The sequence below is a fragment of the Miniopterus schreibersii genome (genome assembly GCF_964146895.1).
Source record: "Miniopterus schreibersii genome assembly, chromosome: 18".
NCBI classification, from domain to species: domain Eukaryota; kingdom Metazoa; phylum Chordata; class Mammalia; order Chiroptera; family Miniopteridae; genus Miniopterus; species Miniopterus schreibersii.
In genome coordinates, this window is record NC_138121.1 from 5,451,750 (window position 1) to 5,474,577 (window position 22,828).

Consider the following 22,828-nt stretch of genomic DNA (forward strand, 5'->3'; position numbering starts at 1 on the left):
CCTTAGCTCTCCCGGACGGCCCGTTAGCTTCTCCGTTGTCCCGATGGGAAACTGAGGCCCTGAGCCAGAAGCACATGCGGGGGGAGGCAAAAAGAGCGGCCTGAGGCGGAGGGAAAACAAAGGGAGAATCACGGACAGACGAAGAGGGGAACGGGCACACACAGACACTGGGAGAGAAATCCTATTGGGGCGCTGGGCCTGGCATAGGGGGGGGATTCGCAGGGTCGACTGGGGGAGAAGATCGGGAAGCGCGAACGGGGAGGCGGAGAGGGGGACGGGCGGGGGAGGGGGCTGGGGAAAGCCCGAGGGAGGAGGAGAAGGAGGGAGGAACTTCCCAAAGTTGCAAAACATGGCTACCTTGCCTGCCGAGCAGAGCGCGGGGCCGGCGGCTGGGGGGGAGGCGGTGGCGGCGGCAGCGACCGAAGAGGAGGAGGAGGAAGCGCGCCAGCTCTTGCAGACATTGCAGGCGGCCGAGGGTGAGGCGGCGGCGGCGGCGGCGGCCGGGGCCGGGGCGGGCGAAGCGGCGGCGGGAGCGGAGGGCCCGGGGTCCCCGAGCGTCCCCGGGTCGCCCCTCGAGGCCGCTGCCGAGCCGCCCACGGGCCTCCGCTTCTCGCCGGAGCAGGTGGCTTGTGTCTGCGAGGCGCTGCTACAGGCGGGCCATGCCGGCCGCTTGAGCCGCTTCCTGGGCGCACTGCCCCCGGCCGAGCGCCTACGTGGCAGCGACCCGGTGTTGCGCGCTCGGGCCTTGGTGGCCTTCCAGCGGGGCGAGTACGCGGAGCTCTACCGGCTGCTGGAGAGCCGCCCCTTCCCCGCTGCCCACCACGCCTTCCTGCAGGACCTCTACCTGCGCGCGCGCTACCACGAGGCCGAGCGGGCCCGGGGCCGCGCGCTGGGTGCAGTGGACAAGTACCGTCTGCGTAAGAAGTTCCCGCTGCCCAAGACCATCTGGGACGGCGAGGAGACCGTCTACTGCTTCAAGGAGCGCTCCCGCGCCGCGCTCAAGGCCTGCTATCGCGGCAACCGCTACCCCACACCGGACGAGAAGCGCCGCCTGGCCACGCTGACCGGCCTCTCGCTCACTCAGGTCAGCAACTGGTTCAAGAACCGGCGACAGCGCGACCGGACTGGGGGCGGCGGCGGCGCGCCCTGCAAGAGGTGAGGGGACCTGGGCAGCACAGGTCCCGCTTTCCTAGGAACGTGCTCCCCACCAGCCCCCTTCTCCCGCATGCCACTGCTGCAGCCAGCGCGAACTCCTCAGAGCCTCCCACTCACACCCTCTGGCGCCCGCCGCGCGCGGGGAATGGAGTGGATGCAAAGGGCACACTCCCGGGGCCCTCTCCCCAACATCTCTGCTTCTTTCGCGGAGGCTCACGGCCCCATCCTAGATCCCATCCGTGTGGGTGGTTAGACTGGGGAGGCAGTGAGAAAAAGGGGCTACAGGGAAAGGGGGAGGGGCCTTTGTCCACCCCACCCGGCGTCGGGGCTTCTTTCTGGCTGCTGCGCTGCGGGGCCCTACCTGGACCTCGGCTCTTTCTCACACACCCTTCCCCGCCCCCCCCTCAGGGCCCAAACAGCGTGGTCCGTCGTCTGTCTTTGTTGTGAAACGTGAACCTTCCCCAGCTCCGGTTTCCCTGTAACCCAAGCCCTTCCCCTCCCACCCTGCGCGCCAGCCTCTCACTCCCTTCTCTGACGCCCTGGGAGGAGGGCACCCGGAGCTCTGCAGGCTGCTGCCTCCTCGCTCTCCAAAGCCACTGGGCTGCTTTCAGCCTGACCCAGGAGACTGGGGCAGACTGGGTGCTCTGGCCTCCTCCCTCCCGATTTGGTCTTTAGCTTTTATGCAGTGGTGTCGATGCAGGGCTTGCAGGGGCTCTGTCCCTGGGGTCCTTAGGTGGTCTCAGAGAGGAGGTTTCATAACCCCTAGGCATTGTCCCCAAAATTGGGGCTGGGGAAAGATGGGGAGGCTCCTGCAGCTCTGTGCAGGAATCTGGCTGGCCAGTGGGGAAACAGCATTCAGGGCCACAACTCAGTCCTTTCTCCGAACAGCGAGTCTGATGGGAACCCCACTACTGAGGATGAGTCCAGCCGCAGTCCTGAGGACCTGGAGAGGGGGGTGGCTCCAGTGGCCGCAGAGGCGCCTGCCCAGGGCTCCATATTCCTGGCTGGGGCCACCCCTCCTGCTCCATGTCCTGCGTCTTCCTCCATCCTGGTGAACGGGAGTTTCCTGGCTGCCAGCAGCTCACCAGCAGTGCTTCTCAATGGGAGCCCTGTCATCATCAACAGCCTGGCCCTGGGTGAAGCCTCCAGCCTGGGCCCCCTGCTGCTCACAGGGGGTGGGGGTGCCCCACCACCACAACCTAGTCCCCCGGGTCCCAGCGAGGGCAAGACCTCCTTGGTTCTGGACCCTCAGACTGGGGAGGTTCGACTGGAGGAGGCTCAGCCTGAGGCCCCTGAGACCAAGGGGACCCAGGTGGCTGCTTTGGGACCACCTGGAGAGGAGGTGCCAGGGCCTCTACCCCAAGTGGTGCCTGGTCCCCCACCAGCTGCTGCCTTTCCTCTACCCCCAGGACCAGTGCCTTCTGTGGCTGCTCCACAAGTGGTGCCACTTTCCCCACCCCCTGGGTACCCTGCAGGCCTGGGCCCCACCTCCCCACTGTTGAACCTGCCCCAGGTGGTGCCCACCTCACAGGTGGTAACCCTGCCACAGGCTGTGGGGCCACTGCAGCTATTGGCAGCTGGGCCAGGCAGCCCTGTGAAGGTGGCAGCTGCAGCGGGCCCCACCAATGTGCACCTGATAAACTCCGGGGTGGGCGTGACTGCTCTGCAGCTGCCTTCTGCCACTGCCCCAGGTACCGCCTTTTGCCTCCCTCCAGCCTGGGTGAAGGGTAGTTACCTCAGGGTGGGAGGGTGCTGTTGGTGGTCTTGGGGGTGGGGGTAGCTCATCCCTGCTATGTTCCAGAAACCTCCTGTGCCAGGTTGTGTGGGGGCTCAAGCCACCTGGACTTGGTTCCACTCAGGGGGATCGGTTTGCCTCTGACTAATCTCCTTCCTCCTGCCCTCCAGCAGCTTAATCACCACCTCTGTGCCTGGCCAGCTGCCCCCTCTAACCCTGTACCTCCCCATCTTTCCTCAACAGGAAACTTCCTCCTGGCCAACCCCGTGTCTGGCAGCCCCATTGTGACAGGTGTGGCAGTGCAGCAGGGCAAGATCATCCTCACTGCCACCTTCCCCACCAGCATGCTGGTCTCCCAGGTTCTGCCACCTGGCCCCAGCCTGGCCCTGCCCCTGAAGCCAGACACAGCCATCTCAGTACCTGAAGGAGCCCTCCCCGTGGCCCCCAGCCCTGCTCTCCCAGAGGCCCATGCCCTAGGCACACTTTCTGCACAGCAGCTGCCACAGCCACCACCTGCCCCTGCTGCCACCATTGCTGCCAGCCTGCCCTTCTCCCCAGACTCCTCCTGTCTCCTGGCTGGCTTCCCTGCACCCCCGCCTGAGGGCCTCATGCTGTCACCCGCAGCCGTGCCCATCTGGCCATCAGGACTGGAATTGAGCACAGGCACAGAGGGGCTGCTAGAAGCAGAGAAGGGGCTGGGGACACAGGCCCCCCACACTGTGCTGAGGCTCCCAGACCCTGACCCTGAGGGGCTGCTGCTGGGGGCCACGGCAGGGGGCGAGGTTGATGAGGGTCTGGAAGCTGAGACCAAGGTCCTGACCCAGCTACAGTCAGTGCCTGTGGAAGAGCCCTTGGAACTGTGACCCCGCCAGGCCTCATTGCCTCTCCTAACAATGGTGCTTGAGATCCAGGACAGCTGGGAGTAGGGAACCTTTCAGAAACACAGTTGTTGATGAAGATTCCACACACACTACACCCCAACTCCAGCTGCTTAACCTCTCCAAGCCCTGGACCTATGGGGGGCTCACCCCCGTCCACTCCCTATCCAGGGGCACCGTCCCTCTGGATGGGAAGCCTCCTCTGTTACAGACCTCTCATTGTTCTGCCCCATATATATGGGGAGACCTGGGGGTCCTGACTTAGGGGCTCTGCCCCCCTTGACCTGGTACGAGCTGTGAGCTGAAAACCCTGCCAAATGGCTGGATTTCCAATCCCCTTGAGCCCTCTCCCTATCACTCCCTAAAACACTATTAATAGCTCCACTGACCTCCAGAGTTCTCAGAACTGCTTGGAATCCAAGGGTGGAGGACGGGCAGTCCTCTGCCCAGGGACTGACAGCCTCCCAGCTGGGCCCTTCTGCTGCAACAAGATGCAGGTGTGGGGAGGCCTGGGCGAGGATCAATTAACTCCCCCTGGACTGTAGCCCTCGTTATCACGTCCAGTCCCAGACCAAAGATCCCCTCACCCGTGGGACAACCTTGACCCCCGTGTCTAGTTTGTATCCTAAATCTTTATTTTTCTAGGACATGTTATGCTTACATTTCAATTAAAGTTAACAGACAACGAAAGCCTCCAGGAGTGTGGGTTACTTTCCAAATAACTTGCCCAAAGAAAAACCTGAACCACACAAAGCCCATTTTGAGATTCTAGCTCTCTGATCACTGCACCCTGAGGGGGATGAGCTTGGAAGTGAGGTTTGTGGTGCAGAGTGCGGTTTCTTTCAAACTACAGACCTTGTGACTTCGAGATCCAGGGTAGGAGTGCCCCCAGGGCTGAGGGAGCAGGGGACCAGGGCAGCCTCCCTAGTCTCCCTTGCTGGTAACAAGGGTTCCACTTTATTTTGTTGGCAACAATAAATAATCTATAAATAGAACAGGGGAGGGAGTAGGATAAGGTGAGAATGAACAGGGTTGAAACCATTTGATTCTGGGGTGGACAAAAGCAGGTCAGAGGGGAGCCCTTTCTCCTTAACTTCTCCCTGCATTTCATTCAGGGCTTCCTTCCTGGGGGTAGAAAAGAGCTGTGAAAAGGGCAGAGTTCAGCTGCCCACGTACAAGGCAAATACACAAAGCTATGGGGTCAATAAATCCGCCCCCTCCCAGCCCATGGGAAGTGGTGAAGGGGACCTGCCTATCAGGGCTGAGGCCCAGGAGGGGGCAACATCTTCATTGGTTCCTGGTTTCAAACAAGCTGTAGGAGCTGCAAGGTGATGAGGGAGAAGAGGTGAGGTGGAGTTACCCTCATTTGTGGTGAGAAGGCAGCTGAGAAGCCGACTCTGAGGAGCAGCGGGCCCTGTCTGCCAGCAGCTGGTAGAAGGGCTTGGGTACCCCCCAGTCCTCATCCTCGCTGCTGGAGCTTTCCTGCTTCACAATCCGATTGTGCTGGCGGCTGAACCTTCGAGCTTTGATGCTGCGGGGAGGCAGTAGGACAGGTGGGTTCCTCACTGGCCTCTCAGGCTCTCTGCCTCACCGCTAGTGCTCTGGCCCCAGTAGTGGCCAGAGCCTGAGCTGAAGGGTAGGCCAGGGCTTTATTTGGTCCCACAGGGCGGGCAAACCTCTAGGCCTCCGAGTCCCGGTCTACAATGGGACTCCATCAAGGGCTCTTTGCTGAAGCCCCACACTCCTGTTAAAATCTGTGCACACAGAGGTGTGTTTCAAGGGCCAACTGAGAAACAGGCAGGTGGCAGCTCCATAGATGGTGAAGAGGAGGGGGTTTCGGGAAGGGAGGGGAGAGAAGAGGGGAGAGAGGAGGAAGCCAAGCGAAAAGGAAGACCCAGTTTCCTGCTTTGAGAAACTCCCTGTGGCAGAGAGGGCAAAAGAAATTTAGGGCAGTGGGGTTCAAATCCCAAATTAAGCTATTTACCGTTCTAAGCTCCAAGGTGGACCACTTCTCTACCTCTGTCACTCCCAAATATTTCATAAAAGTTTGCAACGCCCAAATCTCCCACCCCAGTAAACTCCCAGCTGTTTCCACTCTCTTGAAGCTCAAGGCTCTGACAAGCAGAGCAGGGTTGAGGAGCAGGAGGCCCTCTGCTCCAGCACCATGCCGCTGGGCTTCTCACCTATATGGTCTCCGCTCCTGCTCAGTCATCTCCCGCCAGAGTTGGGCCAGCTGTTTGGTGGCAGCCGTGGATGCGGTCCCCGGGCAGGCTCTGGGACAGGAGGGAGGAGGTAAGAGAGGCCTGCAGGGCAGCCTAGCTTGGGCAAAGGACAACGGTCTGACCTGACCATGAAAGCTCCCTTGCCCTCTCAGAGCCTCAACTTTCCCTTTGAGAACTCAGATCTTTCCTACCCATGTTAGATATCCTGAAAGGCCTCCATTACACACCCTGGAGCTGAGGCATTAAAAAGGGGGCTGACTAAATTGTTGGGACGGTGACACCTGTGTCCCGAGACCTGTAGGGGTCCTGTGTCCACTGCTCCCAATATCAGCCCCTGGATCTTCCTGTAAGGGCACCAGCTCTTCTCTGCTGTGGCCTGCGGGCCTCCCATCCCTTGGCTTCAGGCTGGCAATGATGGGTTCAGGGTTGGGCTCCTGATCTACCAAGTCGGACCCAAGAACTTTTTCTTGAAACCTTAGACACAAGGAGCTCTCCTCTCATAGGGTTGCTAGGATGGTAGCCAGGAAATGAGCCTGGACCTCCCAGGGGTGGCCTTGCCCCACCCAGCCCCCCTTGCCTGAGAATGAAGCCCTTGGAAGAGAGTGGCACCAAGAGAGGGACAAGGATTCCAGACAGCATCCGGTGAGCCCTTGGATCAACCACATCTGAACCCAATCAACCCCTCCCTTTTTTCAGGTTATATAAGCCAATTAATTTCCTTTTTTCTTAAGTCTGAAGTGGGTTTTGCTGCTTACAATTGACAGGCCCTGATCAATGCTCTGGGGCCAGGTGAGATGCTGGGGGAGAGTATGGCTGAGAATGGGCCCAATGTGTCAGACAGCAGCGGGGCAACATGCTCTAGGGATCAGGTGGCCAAAGAGGACCCCCACCCACCGGATGTACTGCTTCCGGTTCATCCTGCAGAACATGATGAAGCCATTGACACACTTTTTCTTTGTTTGAGTGGGGCAGGGGGCTTTCTTCTTTTTGGGCTTCACTGGGCCCCTGCCTGCTTGGCCCTTCCCGGTCTTCCTCCTGGCTGAGGGCAAGGTCGAGACCCGCCGGGTGGGGGTCCAAGTGTAGTCTCCATCCTCATCACTCGTGGACTTCAGGTCCTCAGGGTCGGCCTGAGCATCCTGGGTAGGGGGCAGAGAGATGAGAGCGGGCAGGAGAGGTGGGACCAGCCTCAATGGCTGTCTCACCCTCACCTGCTGCCTCCACACCAACTCTGTGTCATTGTCGGTGTCCGTATCCTCAGAGCTGGGGATGGATGATGCCTGGCTGTCTTCACTCAGCGAGAGGTGGACCAGTGACACTGAGGACTGGCACAAGCTGTGGGAGTCAGGAAGGTCTTCGGGGGCCTCAATGGGTGTGTCCTGGGAGGTGAAGGAGAAAGGTGGAGGGGATGTGAGTGGAGACAGTGGTGTCTCTTCCTGCTCCAATTCACTGCTTTCCTAGGAAATGAGCATGAGAAACAGCTCAGATTCAAGACAACCTTGTCCAAACACCCCCCTGGATATTCAAACAAATGTTCCCAAGTTCCCACAGGGGTCAGAGAGGAGCTCTATTGGACTCAGGTCTTCTGCTTCCTATTCTGGGGCAGTACCTCTTAATCCCATCAGTTTACCACCTCACATGGTAGCCATGATGCCCTGGGCAAGTATTAACCTCTCTAAGCATCAATTTCATTTACAGAATAGTGTTCACTGCTTGTCTTGAAGGACTGAGAAGCACCTAGCTCAGTGCCTGGCACTTACTAAGGGCTCCACTAAGGGTATCTATTTTTGCTTTTACTGCCCATTCAACTACTCATTGAGACAGAGGCCCCAACCCCCCACACACATACGGGAGAAAGAATAGTTTGGAGACCAGGGTTGGGGCTGCCCCTTTGGACAGTGAGCTCCTGGAGCAGACAGTAGCTACAGAGGTCACCCAGGGGCTCTGGGAAGGAGCTCTTTCCAACTGAGGATTCCTGGGGTTGCTCTATTTTCTATTGAATGAGGTCATCACAGAGACCCTGTCTCATAGAGCAGTTGTAAAATTACATGGGGTCTTTTATGGGTACCTAGCAGCTTTTTAGCTTTCATCCTTTGTGTCTAGTTCATTCCAAGTGCCCAGCACAGAGTAGGTACCTGGTGGCCAGCAGTGAGCATTCAAAGGATGAGCAAATGAGTCTCTGACAAGGTCTAGGGGATGGGTGAGTGAATCAAGCAGGTGAGTGATACCTGTGGAAAGGATGGCCATGTCCATGGATGGATGGGTGGAGAGATGCCTACCTTCTTCTGTGGTACCTCCAGCATCCAGGAAGAAGGTGAAGACACAGGATCTAAGAAAACTTCTTCAAAGAGAGCTGCCAGGGAGAGAAGCCAGAGAGTTGGCTGGGACATAAATGCCTCCCTCAGTGCACCAGGCCTCTGTCCCACCAGCCTGCTAGCCAGAGTGCCACTCTCTAGGTTCCTGGATCTCCTCCCCTAAGTCCAAATCTAGCTCCCAGCCAGCTCCCCTGGGCCACCTCCAACCTGGGCAGAGCAAGTGGGTCCCTGCTGCAGGCTCCTGGGGCCTCCCACTCCCCACACTGGCCTGGGGCTCCACTCTACTAGGCTCTGGGCTCTTCGAGGCAGGGCCCAGATGGCATTCATCCCTGGGTGTCCAGAACTGCCCAGCACAGGGCTGCGCACTTACTTGGTGGGCATCACCATCTGTTTTCTGAATGAACCAAGCATCAGGTCCAGCCCTGCCTGCATGCTCACCTTGGGTCAGGTACTCGCTGCCATCCTCCAAGATCTGTTCTGGCAGCATTTTCCCTGGGGAGCTGAAGAGGGAAGGGCTGAGACCTAGGATCTCACTCGGGTGGCCCATCACACTCCAGTTGTCAGCCTGGGGAGGCCCCAAAGCCAGTGGGCTCCCTGAAAAGGAAACATCAGGCTTGGGGGTATGGTCACAAATGTCCCTCTCCCCCAGCTGGCTTTGAGGAGATGGTACCAGACACTAAGGAAAGATGACTGTCAACTGCTCATTTTGAGTGCTTGGTAGAGGAAATTAAGAGGCACAGTGCCTGGCATTATGTCAGGGATGGCAAAAAAATAAGTATCATAATGTGCCAGATCTGATAGAATGATTGTAGCTACCTGGAGCTCTGTGTTAAGAAAGATTCTGAGGTAGTGTCTGGGATCACCAGAAACAGTGATGCTTGATTAGCAATGTCTGCCACGGCAACCGACAGCTAGTGCCAGTGGATACTCTGTGTGTTTGCCATCCCTGTGCTTAGCAGACATTCATTCCCTTTCCCACTTCCCTCCCTTCCACTGAAATCCTCAGAAGGAAGGCACCGAGAAGGCCCACATCAGCCTATAAAGAAGGAAACAGAGTTTCAGTCACCATTGGGGCTGCCCTCGGGGGTCCAGGCAGGAAGCCAAGGGTCAGCATCTGGGGCTTCCTTGTCCACTTCCTCGCTAGAATCATAGAACACCAGCTTGTACCTGCAAGAGGTGAAATTCAAGAGGCAGAGCCTGAGCCAGAGCCCTAGGCTAGGAATTGCTGTGCCCCTGGGTGAGCTGTCCTCCATTGGGTGATTCAGTGTTGCCCATGGGAGACAGGGATCCCTCTGTGCTGGCTACTGGCAGGGTGCTGGGGGCAGAAAGCTTAGTCAGTTTGAGGTGCTGCCCTCACAGAGCTTCAAGGTTTGTGAGAAGAGGCAGCTGTAATCAGGCACTGACCACTCAGTTATGGTGGGTTTGGGGAGGTCAGACAGGTGAGTAGGGGAGGAGGGAGTACAGCACTGAGATTGGCCTGAAGGAGGTAGTTTTCCAGATAGGTGAGGGGACCAGGCTTGCAGGGGAGAGGGATCCACCCCTGGGTGAAAAGCCCAGGGGGGAAAGGGCATGGTTCCCATGAGGAGTGGCAGGTATTTGAAGGTGTTAAGGGTAAGATTCATGGGTGAGGGGCAGGAGAGGGTGCTATCAAAGTGAGCTAAAGCCAGAGTTCTCAAGTGCCAATGAAGATATTTGGGCTCTGAGGGAGGGCTTTAAGCCACAAACTGACGTGGTCATGGTTTGTGTGACTACGAAGGATGACCTGGAAGAGTGAGAAGGGAAGCAGGGAGACTGGTGAGAGGCTGGAGCCCATCTCTCCTCTGAGCTTATGATGTCTCCAGAAAGCTGGGCCCAGAGCAGTACTCTTTCCACAGACACCAGCAGAGGATATAAATCAGCCTCATTTCTTACTGCCCCTAAGCCATTGAAGACCAAACACCTCAGTCTTCCCCATTCAGAGCCCTCGGGGTTCCCTTACCTGGGATAGAGCTGTGTTCTGTAGAGAAAACAGGTCCTCTCAGCCCCTTGCTGGGTCCCCAAGGCAGGGTAAAGCCCATCATCCTGGGCATTGTTTTTGCAACAGCAACCTAAGGAGGCAATTCAGGGTGATAACTCCTGTGACTGGGATGAACTCCAGACTCCCAGATGCAGGGATGAGGAGGTGTCAGGGTCTGCCACAGCCTCTCCCGCCCCATCCTATGCAAAACCTCAAGCTTTGGGACCTCTGCATGAGGCTCAGGGGCAACCCAAATCACCACTAGGTTTCTGGAATCCCACTCCTTTATCAGAAGCTGCAAGGAAGATAAAATCCTTAAGTAGAATAATGACGATGAAGATGTTAGAGAACACAAAGTGCTTACCAAGGCAGCACGGTGTTAAGCATTTTGCATACTGTTCAGCAACCCTTTGTGAGAGAGTACCATTATTACCCCCACTTTACAGTTAAGTAAACTGAGGCATTGAGCTATTAAGTAACTTGCCCAAAGTTACACAACTAGCCGATCTGGGAAGCGCTCCCTCCCCAGATGGGTCAGGCATCTCCTCTGGGTCCCATAGGACCCCAGGAAGTTGGGACCACTCTGGACCACAAGTGATAGTGTGTAACTCCTTCACTGAACTGTTGCCAGCACCCGGGACATGGCCTGGCAGAGAGGCAATGCTCAGGGAGTAAAGGCTGAACGAACAAATGGATAGAGGATAGAATATCTCCAGGGTTTGACTTCACTTGCCCCCTTTCTCACCTGACTCTCTGCTGAGTGAGCCATCACACCTTTTGAATCTGGTGCCCTAAAGTGATTGTTGGCTGCATCAAGTGAAGTCTCATGAGGAGGCCCTGCTCTTAATCCCAGTTCTGCCACTGCAACTCTTGCACAAGGGTGGCACTAACCCTGTCCCACCCTTACACCCTGAAGGGAAAAGGAAACTGGAAAAGAGACCATAGTGTGAAGTGAGAGACAGTGTCTCTCTTGTGCACTGTTGAAGCCCCAGCTGCTAGGACTGTGCCCGGATATTGTGGATGCTTAATAAGTGGTATATAAATGACTGGCTAAATTAATGGTGAGGGAAGACCAGCTTGAGATGTCACAGTAGACATTGTTCTTGGCCACATCCAGCAATGTCAGCTGGGATCTTCTTCCATTTCTGTCACCTTGAGGCAAGGCTGATGCAGCCATAGGGGTGAATGTAGAAATCAGGGCATCTTGGAGGAGTCCCCTCCACATTTCCTCCCTTCTGGTCTTGGGATGGGGTCACCTGCTTCTTGGGCTTGTCCAGGGTCAGACAGCAACAAGGGTTCTGGGCCCATTCTGGCTTTCTGGGACAGCCGAGATACAAAAGCAGGTGGGGCTGGGGGCTTGAGTGTCACCAGAAGATGGCTCAGATGGGGGTCTTCTTTGCTCTGGGCCTAACCACCTATTTCAAAGCTGTGCCTGGCCTGGTCACTCATCAGTGTTTCGGGGTAAGCCCAGATCCTCAGTTACAGATCACTTAGTCTAATGCTTCCTTCCCCTCCCTACAGGTTAGAATCACCTTGTAAGCGTTGAAAAAATACTGAAGCCTAGCTTGCACCCCAGACCACTGAAAGCCAACTTTCTGGGTATAAGACACAGGCATAAGCATTTTTTTAAGCACCTGGATGATTCAGATGTGCAACCATGGCTGGAAATCATTGATTAGGTCCAACTCCCATCTTAAAGACATGGAAGCTGAGGCCCAGGAAAGAGAAGGGACAGGTAGTGAGTTATAGCAAGGCTGAGGCCAGACCCAGGATGCTGGTATCTCCTTTAGGTCTTTCCTCCCTGATGCCCATGCTCCCTGATGCCCTGGCCCAAGGATGGATTACTGGCCATAAAGACAATAAATGCTGACAGCAGCTTCCCTTTGCTGCACACTGACCCTGTGCCTCTCCACTTAAGCATAGCTTGAACGATATGTTTTCAGGCTCCTAATCCTTAAGACCACCCTGTGGCAGGAACTACAATTTCCAGATGAGGAAGATGAGGCTGAGAGGACAGTGACCACCCCAGGTCTCAGAGCTAGTAAGAGGAGGAGCCAGAAATTGAACCCAGGCATGTCTGACTCTAAAGCCTTGTCAGGGGTTCAGGATTGCTGACTTGGCCTCCCAGGAGTGTGATGGTCCTGGAGAAGGAGCCCCATTTCCATCTGACCCCAACTTCCTGTTCTCCCTCCACTGACAGCTTATACCTGATGCTCGGGTCAGCTTCTTCTTCCTAGGTTTCCGAGAGGATCCCCAAAGACAGGATTTACAAGAGTGTGGGGAGCTAGGTGGAGTGAAGTGTCTCCGCCTTGCTGAGCCCACAGAGGAGTTCCGGCCCAGCCCTGCACAGGACAAAGAGGGAGACAGGTCAGATGCCCTCACCCTCATGCCATTCCAAATCCTCCCAGACAATGCTTCCCAATCCTGGCAGGGTGGGGGATGGTCTGCCACAGTCCATAGGCTAACTTTACAAAGGTGGAAACTGAGATCCCAGGAGGAGATCAGACTTGTCTGAGGTCTCACACTCAGGCAGCAAAAGTACAGGGCGAACCCTGGGGTTTCCTCAGGGCCACTCTGGGCCTTGGCCTCGAGGGAAGACAGACTCAGTGCTTTCCAAGTTTGTCCCCATATTCCCCACCCCAAACTAATTCCTCCTCCTACCTTCCTCAAGACAGTGAGGGTTCCACCACTTATCCTGGGTCACCCTCAGGTCTCTCAGTTCTTCCTCATTAACATCTCCCAAATGTACCCACTTCTGTCTATACTCAGCTACAGTGCCAGATTGGGCCTCATCGTCTCCTGACTGGATCACCCTGACTAGTATCTTCACTGATCTCCTTGACCCTAGTTTCTCACTTAATAACCAACTCTCCACACTAGATGTTAGAGACCTCTTTCTGGAAAAAAAAAAAAAAAAAATCTGGTTATGGCTTAAAGTCCTTCAGTAAGTCTCATCTTCATCTCCCTCCTCAGCCAAACACTCTAAGCACTTCAGGATCTCGTCTCTGCCTCACCTCCTACCCTTCTTTCCTGTGTATTTTTTACATCAGTAATGACAGCACCCAGCACATAGAGTGCTGGATGACTGGCATGTTCTAGGCACTGTGTTACAATACTCCCTACGTGTATTAACTCATTAATCTTTACGACAAACACAGGAGGGAAGCACTAGCCTCGGTCCCATTTTGCAGATGAGGAAACGGAGGCACAGAGAGGTTAAGGTAATGACTTGTATCTGAGCCAGAATCTGGCTCAAGAGCCTGCGCTTGTCATCTGGACACTACACTGTCCCTTCAACCACACCCAACTGCTTGCCTGTGCCCAAACATTCCACATGTGTCTTCTCATGACTGCAAGCTCTTGTTCAGGTTGTTTCTTCTGCTTGTTTCTTCCCCCTTCTACTATCCTCAGAGGCCCAGCTCCAAGACCCCTCTCCCCACAGTCTTCCCAGACACCCTCTTCTGACTTTGTCCCTCTGTAAGTCTTTCAGATCCAAGAGGGCCTGGAATGTCTAAGTCACTCAGGGTCCCTGACCTCAGGACAACACTTGTAGCAGGCCCTGGGAAACGTGGGCTGAACGTACTTACCCCCAACTCCACCTTCCCTGTTGCTGGTGTGGAATTTGAGCAAGGCCTTGGCCACATCGATGTTTCTCTGGAGGTATTGAATGTAGTGCAGAATGTGCTGCAGGATCTCCTTCTGCCCACAAAAGAAAGTTAGGGTTATGCACAAGAGTGGGGGCCCGAGACATGAGGCAGGAAGGTTCTAGGACCCCAGTCCCCACCCAAAAAATTCCTCCTTTGACAGACACGTTCCTATTTTGCTAGTTTTCATTGTGGCCCAGCGTGGTAGTGGTTACCACTAAGGAAACGGAGGCTCAGTGTAATGGGACTTGCTAAGGTTACAGAGAGGAAGTGGCCAAGGTGAGATCTAAAGCCAGGTCTGCCTGCCTCCCGGTCCAGGTGTTTGGCACACACTGTTCAGCTCCCCACCCTTGGCCCTTTGCACACGCTGTGTTCTCTTCCTGTAAAGCCTTCCTCTTCTTCCCACGCATTCCCTCTCCTGGCATCTCCTCCTTTGAGAAGGGGCCCCAGGAATAAGCTTAAGGAAGGATGAAGATGGGGAAGAAGAGGGATCCTTAGCACAGTAGAGAATCAATGGTAAAGAAATCAGGCTGACACCTGGGGAGTATTCCATGAGGAGATGTGGCCATCTGGTCAGTGATAAAATGATGCCTGTCCCCTGACTAGAATGTCATCCTCCAGAGCAGGAACTGTGTCCCAGACATGTCTGCTCTCCCTGCCCAAAGCTTATGACAGCATCTATGTGCACCAAATACTTGAATGTTCGAAGATAGAGTACCAAATCCCTCCAGTCTTTCTGAGCACTGTGGTGGTCTGTGGAATACCTCTCCCTAAAACTGTCCAGGTCCTGATCCCTGGAACCTGTGAACATGTTGCCTTCTATGGCAAAGGGGACTTTGCAGATGTGATTGATGTGACTGAATAAGGACCTTCAGATGGGGAGATTATTCTGGATTACCTCAGTGGGCCCATTGTAATCACCAGGGTTCCTTATAAGCTGGAGGCAGGAGGGTCAAAGGCAGAGAAGGTGAAATGACTTTGAAGCAAAGAGAGAGAAGGAGAGATTTGAAAATGCTATGCTTCTGGCTTTGAAGGGGCCATGAGCCAAAGAGCATAGGTGACCTCTAGAAATTGGCAAAGGAAAAGGAAACACATTCTCCCCTGGAGCCTCCAAGAAGAACCAAGTCTGCTGACACCCTGACTTTAGACCAGTGGAATAATTTTGGACTTCTGACCTCCAGAACTGTAAGAGAATAAATGTGTTGGTTTAAGCCACTAAATTTGTGGTAATTTGTTACATTAGCAACAAGAAACTAATACAAGCACTTATGAGAGATATTTAATGGGGATAATCAACATGACTGGGGACTGATGGAATGTGACAGGCAGGGAGAAGCTTAGGGTTAGTGTCTGACAAATCTTTCCAAAGCACCTGCTCCTCTGAACCTCTCTGGAGGCAAGTAGCACATTCCAGCTGGGATCAGTTACTCCTGTGTTCAAACCTTTATCTTCCTGACCAGATTCTGAGTTCCCAGAGGATGAGGACTGGGTCTCAAATTTATTTGCCTCCCCTTGTTACAACCATAAAATATCTGACATCCAACAATTTTCCCATAAATGGCTGATGAATGAATAGATAAGTGACTGAATAAGAGGAACTATAGCAAGAAAACATCTTGCAAAGCCTTCAAGATCTCTGAGTCTCACAGTAAGTTGTTTTCACTGGGAGTGAGGTGTTAGCTCAGCACTACCTACATTTATTGAGTAGCCAATAGGGACATGCAGAGAAGCTTTATCTGTTTCTACCTGGTAGAGGCCATACCCACAGGTCACAAAACAGGGTGGGAACCAAAATTTATTCAGGGCTTGTCATGGTTATTATATCATTTTGGCTTCACAATATCTCTGGGTAGGAGGAGTTATCTTTACTCATTTTACAGCTGAGAAACCCGAAACTTGAAAGGCTCATAACCTGAGCCACCTGCCCAGGGTTCTGCAGTTGTGGAGCTGGAGGGCTCGGACCCATAGCTGGTTGACTCCCAAAGCAATGACCTTTACCTGGCTCCTTGCTTATTTTTCCCTCCCAGTTCCCCCTGCCTCCTTTGTGAGAAAGAATCTCACAGTCATGGGCTCACAGAATTCCCATTCAGAGCAGAACAATTCCCATCTAGTGCTGTCACTGAAAAGGTCTGTCTAGATTTCTCAGAACAAAGGAAGTTGACCTGCTTACCCATATTTTAAAATCTACCTCCCAAATCCACCTCCTCTCCAGTCCACCTACCTTGGTAAACTTCTTGCTACTCATCTTTGGGGCCAAGGGTAGCAGCAATGCCAACTCGTGGAGTTTGCCCGTGTGGTTTTTTCTTTGCTTCCTGTTTTGGGACAAGAACTGTCTTTGATTAGGACATCCAAAATGGAATTTGGCATCTGACTCCCAAACCTCCTGTCTCATTGTTCCTCATCTTAGGGATGTCCCCCACCCCAGGCACCTGAGACAGAGTCCCAGACATCATCTGGACAGCATCCCCTATCCCCTTGTCCAATCAGTCACCAAATCTTGCCCATTCCTCCTCTGATCCTTTCTCTCCATCCCTGCAGCCCCTACCTTAGCCCATTTACTGACATCCTCATAGGCCCTCCCAGCTTCCCACCTGGCCTCCTCCAATCCATACTCTCTAGTAGAATCGGAGGGATCTTTCTGAAACACAAATCTGACCACAGTTTTCTCATCTGTGGAGTGGGAATGAGGATATTCATTTAGGCTCAGAGGATTAGCAATCGGACTAAATAAATTAGTGTGTGAAATTGCCCAGCACAGAACCTTATACACTAGTTGCCTAATACATGCTTCAAACCTCTCAATGCCATCCCGTTATTAAAGATCAAGTTTAACTCCTCAACATGGCTTACAATGCCCCTCATGGCCTGGCCCGGCTAGTCATTCTCTTACTTCCTTTGGTTCTCTCCCATTGTCTGACCCTAACTCCACAGGACAGGTGAGGTACCTTTGCTATGGTCCTCCAGCCCCTGTATTCATGAACTTCTCTGATCCCTGAACTGGTCTGAGAGCTGGGTGGTGGGCACCACTGTATCTCTAGCACCTAGAACAGGGTCTGGTACACTGCAGGAACTCAGTGCATGTTTGCTAAATGAATGGATAAAAAAGGAGCATGAAAGCAGTTGACTCCTGGACAGATGAAGAACTTCTGGGATCTAATCCCTGAATTCATAATTCATAATATACCCATACACACACACCACTATACCCTCTCCTGACAGATGGAGACACAATGACATTGGAGCCTCTTTCCTAAATCACACACCACTACCATTGCTTATGCTACTCCCTCAGGAATGCCCAAGCACTCCTGTCTCCACCAATCCTTATTTCTCCTTTCAGGGTCCTGTTCAAATGCCACCTGCCCCAGGAAGCCTCCCAATCTCCCTTCCCTTCCTGCCAGGCCCTGGGCTGGACACCGTGGGAACGGAATCACTGTCTTTGAGGAGATGAAGGAGCAGTGTGAATGACACACTTACCCTCCTAACCAAATGCTGACGTCCTAAAAGAATCTCACGCATTCAATGATTACTTATTGAGCACCAACTGTGTGCCAGGAACTGCGATAGGTGATAGGGATAAAAATATAAAAAAACAAATACAACCCCTTCTAGAGCACACAGTATAGTCAGGGATAAAGTCATTAATCAAATTGTCACACAAACAAAATTGCAACTAAGACCAGAACCAGCTATATAACTTGCTTGGGGAGGAGCACTACAAATAAAAATGTGGGACCCCTTGTTTAAAAACTGATAATTTCAAGATGGTGAGAGCAGAGCACTAAACTAAGCATTGGGCTCTTCTAAGCACAGGACCCTGTGACTACGTGAGTCACATACCCACGCAGTTGACTGGTTGGAGATAAAGGTGAGGTGTTGCTTGATGTTATGGAAGTTTATAATAGGTGGCTTTGACCTAATCAATGAGGTTTTCTCTGAGGAAGTAAACCTGGCCAGAACCTGTTCTGAAGGATTATTGGAAATGTATAGGTAAAGAGCAAAAGAGAACATTTCAGATAGAAGGGACATGTGCAAAGGCCCTGTGGCATAAGGGAGTATGGAGAATTCAAAAGAAATAAAGCAGGAGTGTCTGCAGCACAGAAAGCAAGGAGTCCTATAGGACAAAAGGAGTCCTGTAGGCCAGAAGAGGCAGGGTCTTGTAGGCTCATAGTGCAGAAGAGTTTTGCCTTTATCCTAAGACCAATGGGAAGCCACTAAAGGGGTTTACACAGGTGATGACATCATTAGTTCATCTCCTCAAAACCACTATGAATACATAAAATTATAAAATTATACATGTTAGTCGACTGAATGAAGGAATGAAAGAAAAAAAAAATCAGCAATTGGTCTCTAGTTATCTCCTGATAGACACCATAATTTTGAGGGGCAAGGGTGTTGGGGTTCTAGGAGAAAAACTAGGTAGGCTGATCTCTAAAGTCCTGCCTACTCCTGATATTTATTTTTGGCACACCACATTCCTTCTGTTGTAGAGGAGTCCCTGGAAGTCCTAGTGAGAAACAACACAGACAGAAAGGAAGAAAAAGTGTCCAGGCCTAGGTATTATTTGGCCATGTCTGAAAAAAAGGGTTTCACACCAACTCTAGTCCCTGGGTGTTTACTCTGAGTTTTGCAAAGCACCAAGAGAGCCTTCTGTGCAAACAGAGAAGTTCTAGAAAAAAATTTTGGAGGGAACAAAAGGGTGACTAAGAATCACAAAATCCTGGCATCTCCTGGGCAGTAGTTGTGAATTGGTATGACCTGCGCTCTGCTCACAGGGGCCTCTGAGAGCCAGACACTCCCTCCCAAGTCTGCCCCTTTCCTTGCTGGCTGGTTCTGCTTTTAGCCAAGTTCTTTCTTCATAGTCTCTCTACTCTTCACCCACTTACCCCAGCTCTGCCCTTTGGGTCTGTGGGGAACAGGTCAGCTCCAGCCACATGGATCCCTTTTCTGTTTTTCTAAGCTGCCAAATTTATTTCTGCCTTAGGGTCTTACTATTCCCTTCATCTGGAATGTTCTTTTGCCCTGTTTTTTGTTTTTTTAAAAAACATCTTGCCCGGCTGGGCGTGGCTCAGTGGTTGAGTGTCGACCTGGGATCCGGGAGATCGGGGTTCGATTCCCGGTCAGGACACATGCCCGGGTTGTGGGCTGCAGCAGATCAATGACTCATCATTAAGGTTTCCATCTTTCTCTCTCCCTCTCCCTTCTTCTCTCTGAAATCAATAAAGATATAAAAAAAACAACAACCCCCAAAAAACATCTTTGTTGATTTCAGAGAGGAAGGAAGAGGGAGAGAGAAAGATAGAAACATCAATAATGAGAGAGTCACTGATCGGCTGCCTCCTACACACCCCCGATTGGGGATTGAGCCTGTAACCCGGCATGTGCCCTGACTGGGAATCAAACCACAATCTCCTGGATCCTAGGTCGATGCTTAACCACAAGCTACACCCCAGCTGGTTGCCCTGATTTCTACATGGCTGGTTTCTTCTTTCCCATTCACCGCTGATCTTAAATGTAATCTCTTTAGCCCTGGCTGGGTGGCTCACTTGGTTAGAGTGTCATCCCAGTCAGGGCACATAATAGGTTATGGGTTCGATCTCCAGTCGGGGCATGTATGGGAGGCAACCAATCTCACATTGATGTTTCTCTCTCCCTAAAAAAAAAATAATAATAATAATAAAAATCAATAAACATCCTCAAGGGAGGATAAAAAATAAAAAAGTAACCTCTTCAGAGAGGCCTTTGAAATGACAAATGACTCCAGTTCCTGGGTTTCCTCACCCCTGAGCTAATCAGCCTAAACACTCCCTAGGTCCTTTATTTTATGGGAGCTGGGAGGAGCCTTAACCAAGAGCCAGTCCAAATTTCCCCATATTAGGTATGGGGAAACCAAGGCCTGGTCCCTAATTTGACCTAACATGCACAGGAACTTAAGAGTTAGAGCTGCCCCGAAGTGGAACAAATCAGGGAGCAGTCCCAAGAGGCAGCATAATAATTGGCTATAAGCTTCAGCTTTTAAAGCAGACAGACCTAGACTGAACTCCCAGCTCTGCCACTTGCTGTGTGACTTTTGGTAATTGCTTTCATCTATCTGAGCCTGTTTTTAACTCATTTATAAAATGCAAGTGGCTAGGAAGTTTGATCTTGTCAGGAAGGTGTTTAACAAAGTACCTGGAACATCGGGAGTACTCACAAAATGTTAGTTCAACACAGAAGGTGGTCATTTGTCAGTTTTAGGGATAAGGGATATTAGAAAATGGGATGGAGGTATTTATTGTATGACTATGATTGATAAATCTGTTGTTTTGAGTTGACCAACACCCAATCCCCCCTTTCTTGGTAATAGTTTCCTTTGGGGGACCACCCCTCCCCTTCTCTCAGTCCGTGGGGTTCAGAGAGGCTAACATCAACCTCCCCTTCCACTAGAGAGCACTGAAGCAAGGTCCAGCCAAGCAGAGTCACATTGATTGGTTCAGGACTGGGGTTGTAACCCAGATTTGGCCAATCAGAGTCAATAGATTCTGGAAAGAGACTGTGCTGGTGTTGTCAAGTTAGCAAGATATGGATTTGGAGCTGCTGAAAGCCATCTTGCTCTCACAAATGGAGAGCCTGCTTGGGGAGGAAGCCAACATGGACCATTGCTGAGCCGAGAAAGGCAGTTTCATGGCAACACCATTTAACCTCCACCTGGAACCAGCCAAGTCTGATGACTCTGAGTTTTTGTTTTTTTTTAAAGGATCCAATAAATCCCCTTTTCCAGCTTAAGCTGGTTTCAGCTAGGTTTTTGTTCATTGCAACTAAGGGTCTTCCTTAATACAAGGATCCCACATCTAGAAAGGGGGAAAAGACAATGCATTGCTGGTGACCTCTGGGATTCCAGGAGGAATGGGCAGCGGGACAGGCATTCTTCATTTTCTTCAGAGTGCTCCTTCTGAGCACAGTACCTAAGTAGAGAATTTGAACAAAGTAGACACTTACTTTTGGAGTTAATAAATGAATGAAGAGGTGAATGGACAGAAAGTCATGGAGGTGGCAGTAGGGGATACGATGACCTCTGGCTATTTTTTCTTTTCTTTTTTAAAAAATATGTTTTTATTGATTTTAGAGAGGAAGGGATAGGGAGAGAGAGAGAGAAATTTCAATGTGAGATAGAAACATTGATTGGCAGCAGGGGACCAAGCCCGCAACCCAGGCTTGTGCCCTGACTGGGAATGGAACTGGTGTCCTGGTGCATGGGATGATGCTCACCCACTGAGCCACACCAGCCAGGGCAGGCTATTTTTTCTTTATCCTGACTTTGGAGGGAGAGAGAAAACTCATCCAACCCTCACTCTGTTGTGAAAACCCCCTCTATAAGATTCCTGACCTTGAAAATGGTGGTTATATTCCTTGTGGAGTTGTTGTTAGGATTAAAGCATATCAAAGAAACAAAAGGCTTAGCAAAGACTCTGACAAAACAAAATGCTTGGTAAACATTATTGCTATTTTTGTTCAACAAGAGTGGCTGGAGCTGTAAGGAAGATGGGGGGGGGGTGTTTACCTGTCACTGGAGCTCAGAGAACTGGCTTTAGGACATTCAGGGAAACACACATATTTGCTAGGCCCCCACATCTGCGAAGAAGGAAAAAGAAAGACTTATTAGTGACCTCTGGGATTCCAGAAGAAATGGGCAGCATGACAGGCAGCCTTCTTTTTCCCCATGGTGGTTTTTTGAGCACTAGAGATCCCAAAATGGTGTTCCCAAGCCACATAAATATGGGCCCAGAGACCAAATTAATACCCCAAAACTCTGCACCGAAGTCCATGAATCCCAAATTGTAAATTTGGGCCTCTAAGTCATGATCCAGAGCTAAAACTAAAGAGCAAATTCCCAAACTATAACTTCAGAATTTCAGTCTTAATAATGAGATGTCAGACCCTGAAATGGAGACCACCAGGTCTGAAAACTGGTTTGAGATCTCTCATTTGTGATACTAAGACACTAAACTATGCCTTTAAACTCCCAAAGTGAGGACCTAGAACCCAAAAAGGAGCCCTTCCAAATCTAAAAACCCTAAACTCTAATACTGAGATACCCTAGACACCTCAACTGTCAACTTCTGACCCAAAAATATGACCCCAATCCTAATATTAAAATAACAGACCACAAACATTAACACGGAGAACCCAAATCCTAAAGAAATCTAAGCCCTCCAAAGCAAACCTCAGCCCTCCCAAATTGACCTCAAATCCTAAAATAAAGACTTCAGGACCCCAAAACTGTCACTTCAGACTCTCAAATTGTGACTCCAACTCCCAAACAGAGATCTCATATGAGTCCCACTCTGAGACCCAGAGTCTAAAATTGAAGCCCCATACTTCAGGGGCTATGGGCCCTAAAACTTAATTCTCAAGGTCCCAAACTGTGACTCCAGACCCTACATCTCATACCTTATACTCTACATTAAGATTCTAGACCCTAAATCTACACTGAGGCTTCAGTCCTCCCAAATCAGACCCCAGACCTTCAAAATGATACACCAGAATTCAAACTATGACTTCCAGATCCCAAAATTAGGATCTCCGGATTCCAACAGGAAAGCTTCCAGTCACAAAACCCAAGACCTTCAGATTCCAAAACTAGTTATATCCTGACACAAGTCCTGAGACCCCGGATCCCTCAACCTATTCAAACAGCCTTGCAGTATCTCAGACTTGAGCCTGGATCCCCAAACCTAGCCCAGCCTCAAACCCTAACTCAGCTCTGCTGCTCCAGTCCTGCCTCACCCACAGCCCTGCCCCGGGGGGAGCGGGGGGAGCACGCTTGCCCCTATGCCCCTGAAGCCCCCACAGGGAGGTCACCGCCACAAAGTGCTGCTCCTGAGTGCCGGTGGTGCGGGTCAGTTC

The 22,828-nt window shown here is 52.0% G+C and overlaps 2 protein-coding genes across 2 annotated transcripts; one reads left to right on the top strand and one right to left on the bottom strand.

Annotated features, from left to right (window-relative positions):
* The first annotated feature begins 321 nt into the window (after positions 1-321).
* On the top strand, positions 322-4,458 carry SIX5 (SIX homeobox 5). The gene is made up of 3 exons (XM_081117777.1): positions 322-1,155; positions 2,044-2,846; positions 3,134-4,458. Exons 1-3 carry the CDS (start codon positions 350-352, stop codon positions 3,751-3,753), a joined length of 2,229 nt encoding a protein of 742 aa, XP_080973903.1. The 5' UTR covers positions 322-349; the 3' UTR covers positions 3,754-4,458.
* Positions 4,459-5,130: 672 nt separating this feature from the next.
* On the bottom strand, positions 5,131-21,553 carry MEIOSIN (meiosis initiator; the record flags this gene model as incomplete). The annotated part of the gene is given in 12 exon segments (XM_081119034.1): positions 5,131-5,299; positions 5,952-6,041; positions 6,885-7,126; positions 7,199-7,366; positions 8,267-8,340; positions 8,741-8,896; positions 9,369-9,469; positions 11,372-11,478; positions 11,480-11,615; positions 13,882-13,997; positions 16,164-16,254; positions 21,483-21,553. Coding segments are annotated over 12 exon segments (1,521 nt in total).
* Between the last annotated feature and the right edge of the window lie 1,275 nt (positions 21,554-22,828).

Excerpts from the sequence above, each read along its gene's own strand:
- SIX5 (XM_081117777.1), top strand. The coding sequence starts at position 350 with ATGGCTACCTTGCCTGCCGAGCAGAGCGCGGGGCCGGCGGCTGGGGGG. Across the intron at positions 1,156-2,043 it reads GGCGGCGCGCCCTGCAAGAG|CGAGTCTGATGGGAACCCCA; the intron begins GTGAGGGGACCT and ends TTCTCCGAACAG. Across the intron at positions 2,847-3,133 it reads GCCTTCTGCCACTGCCCCAG|GAAACTTCCTCCTGGCCAAC; the intron begins GTACCGCCTTTT and ends TTTCCTCAACAG.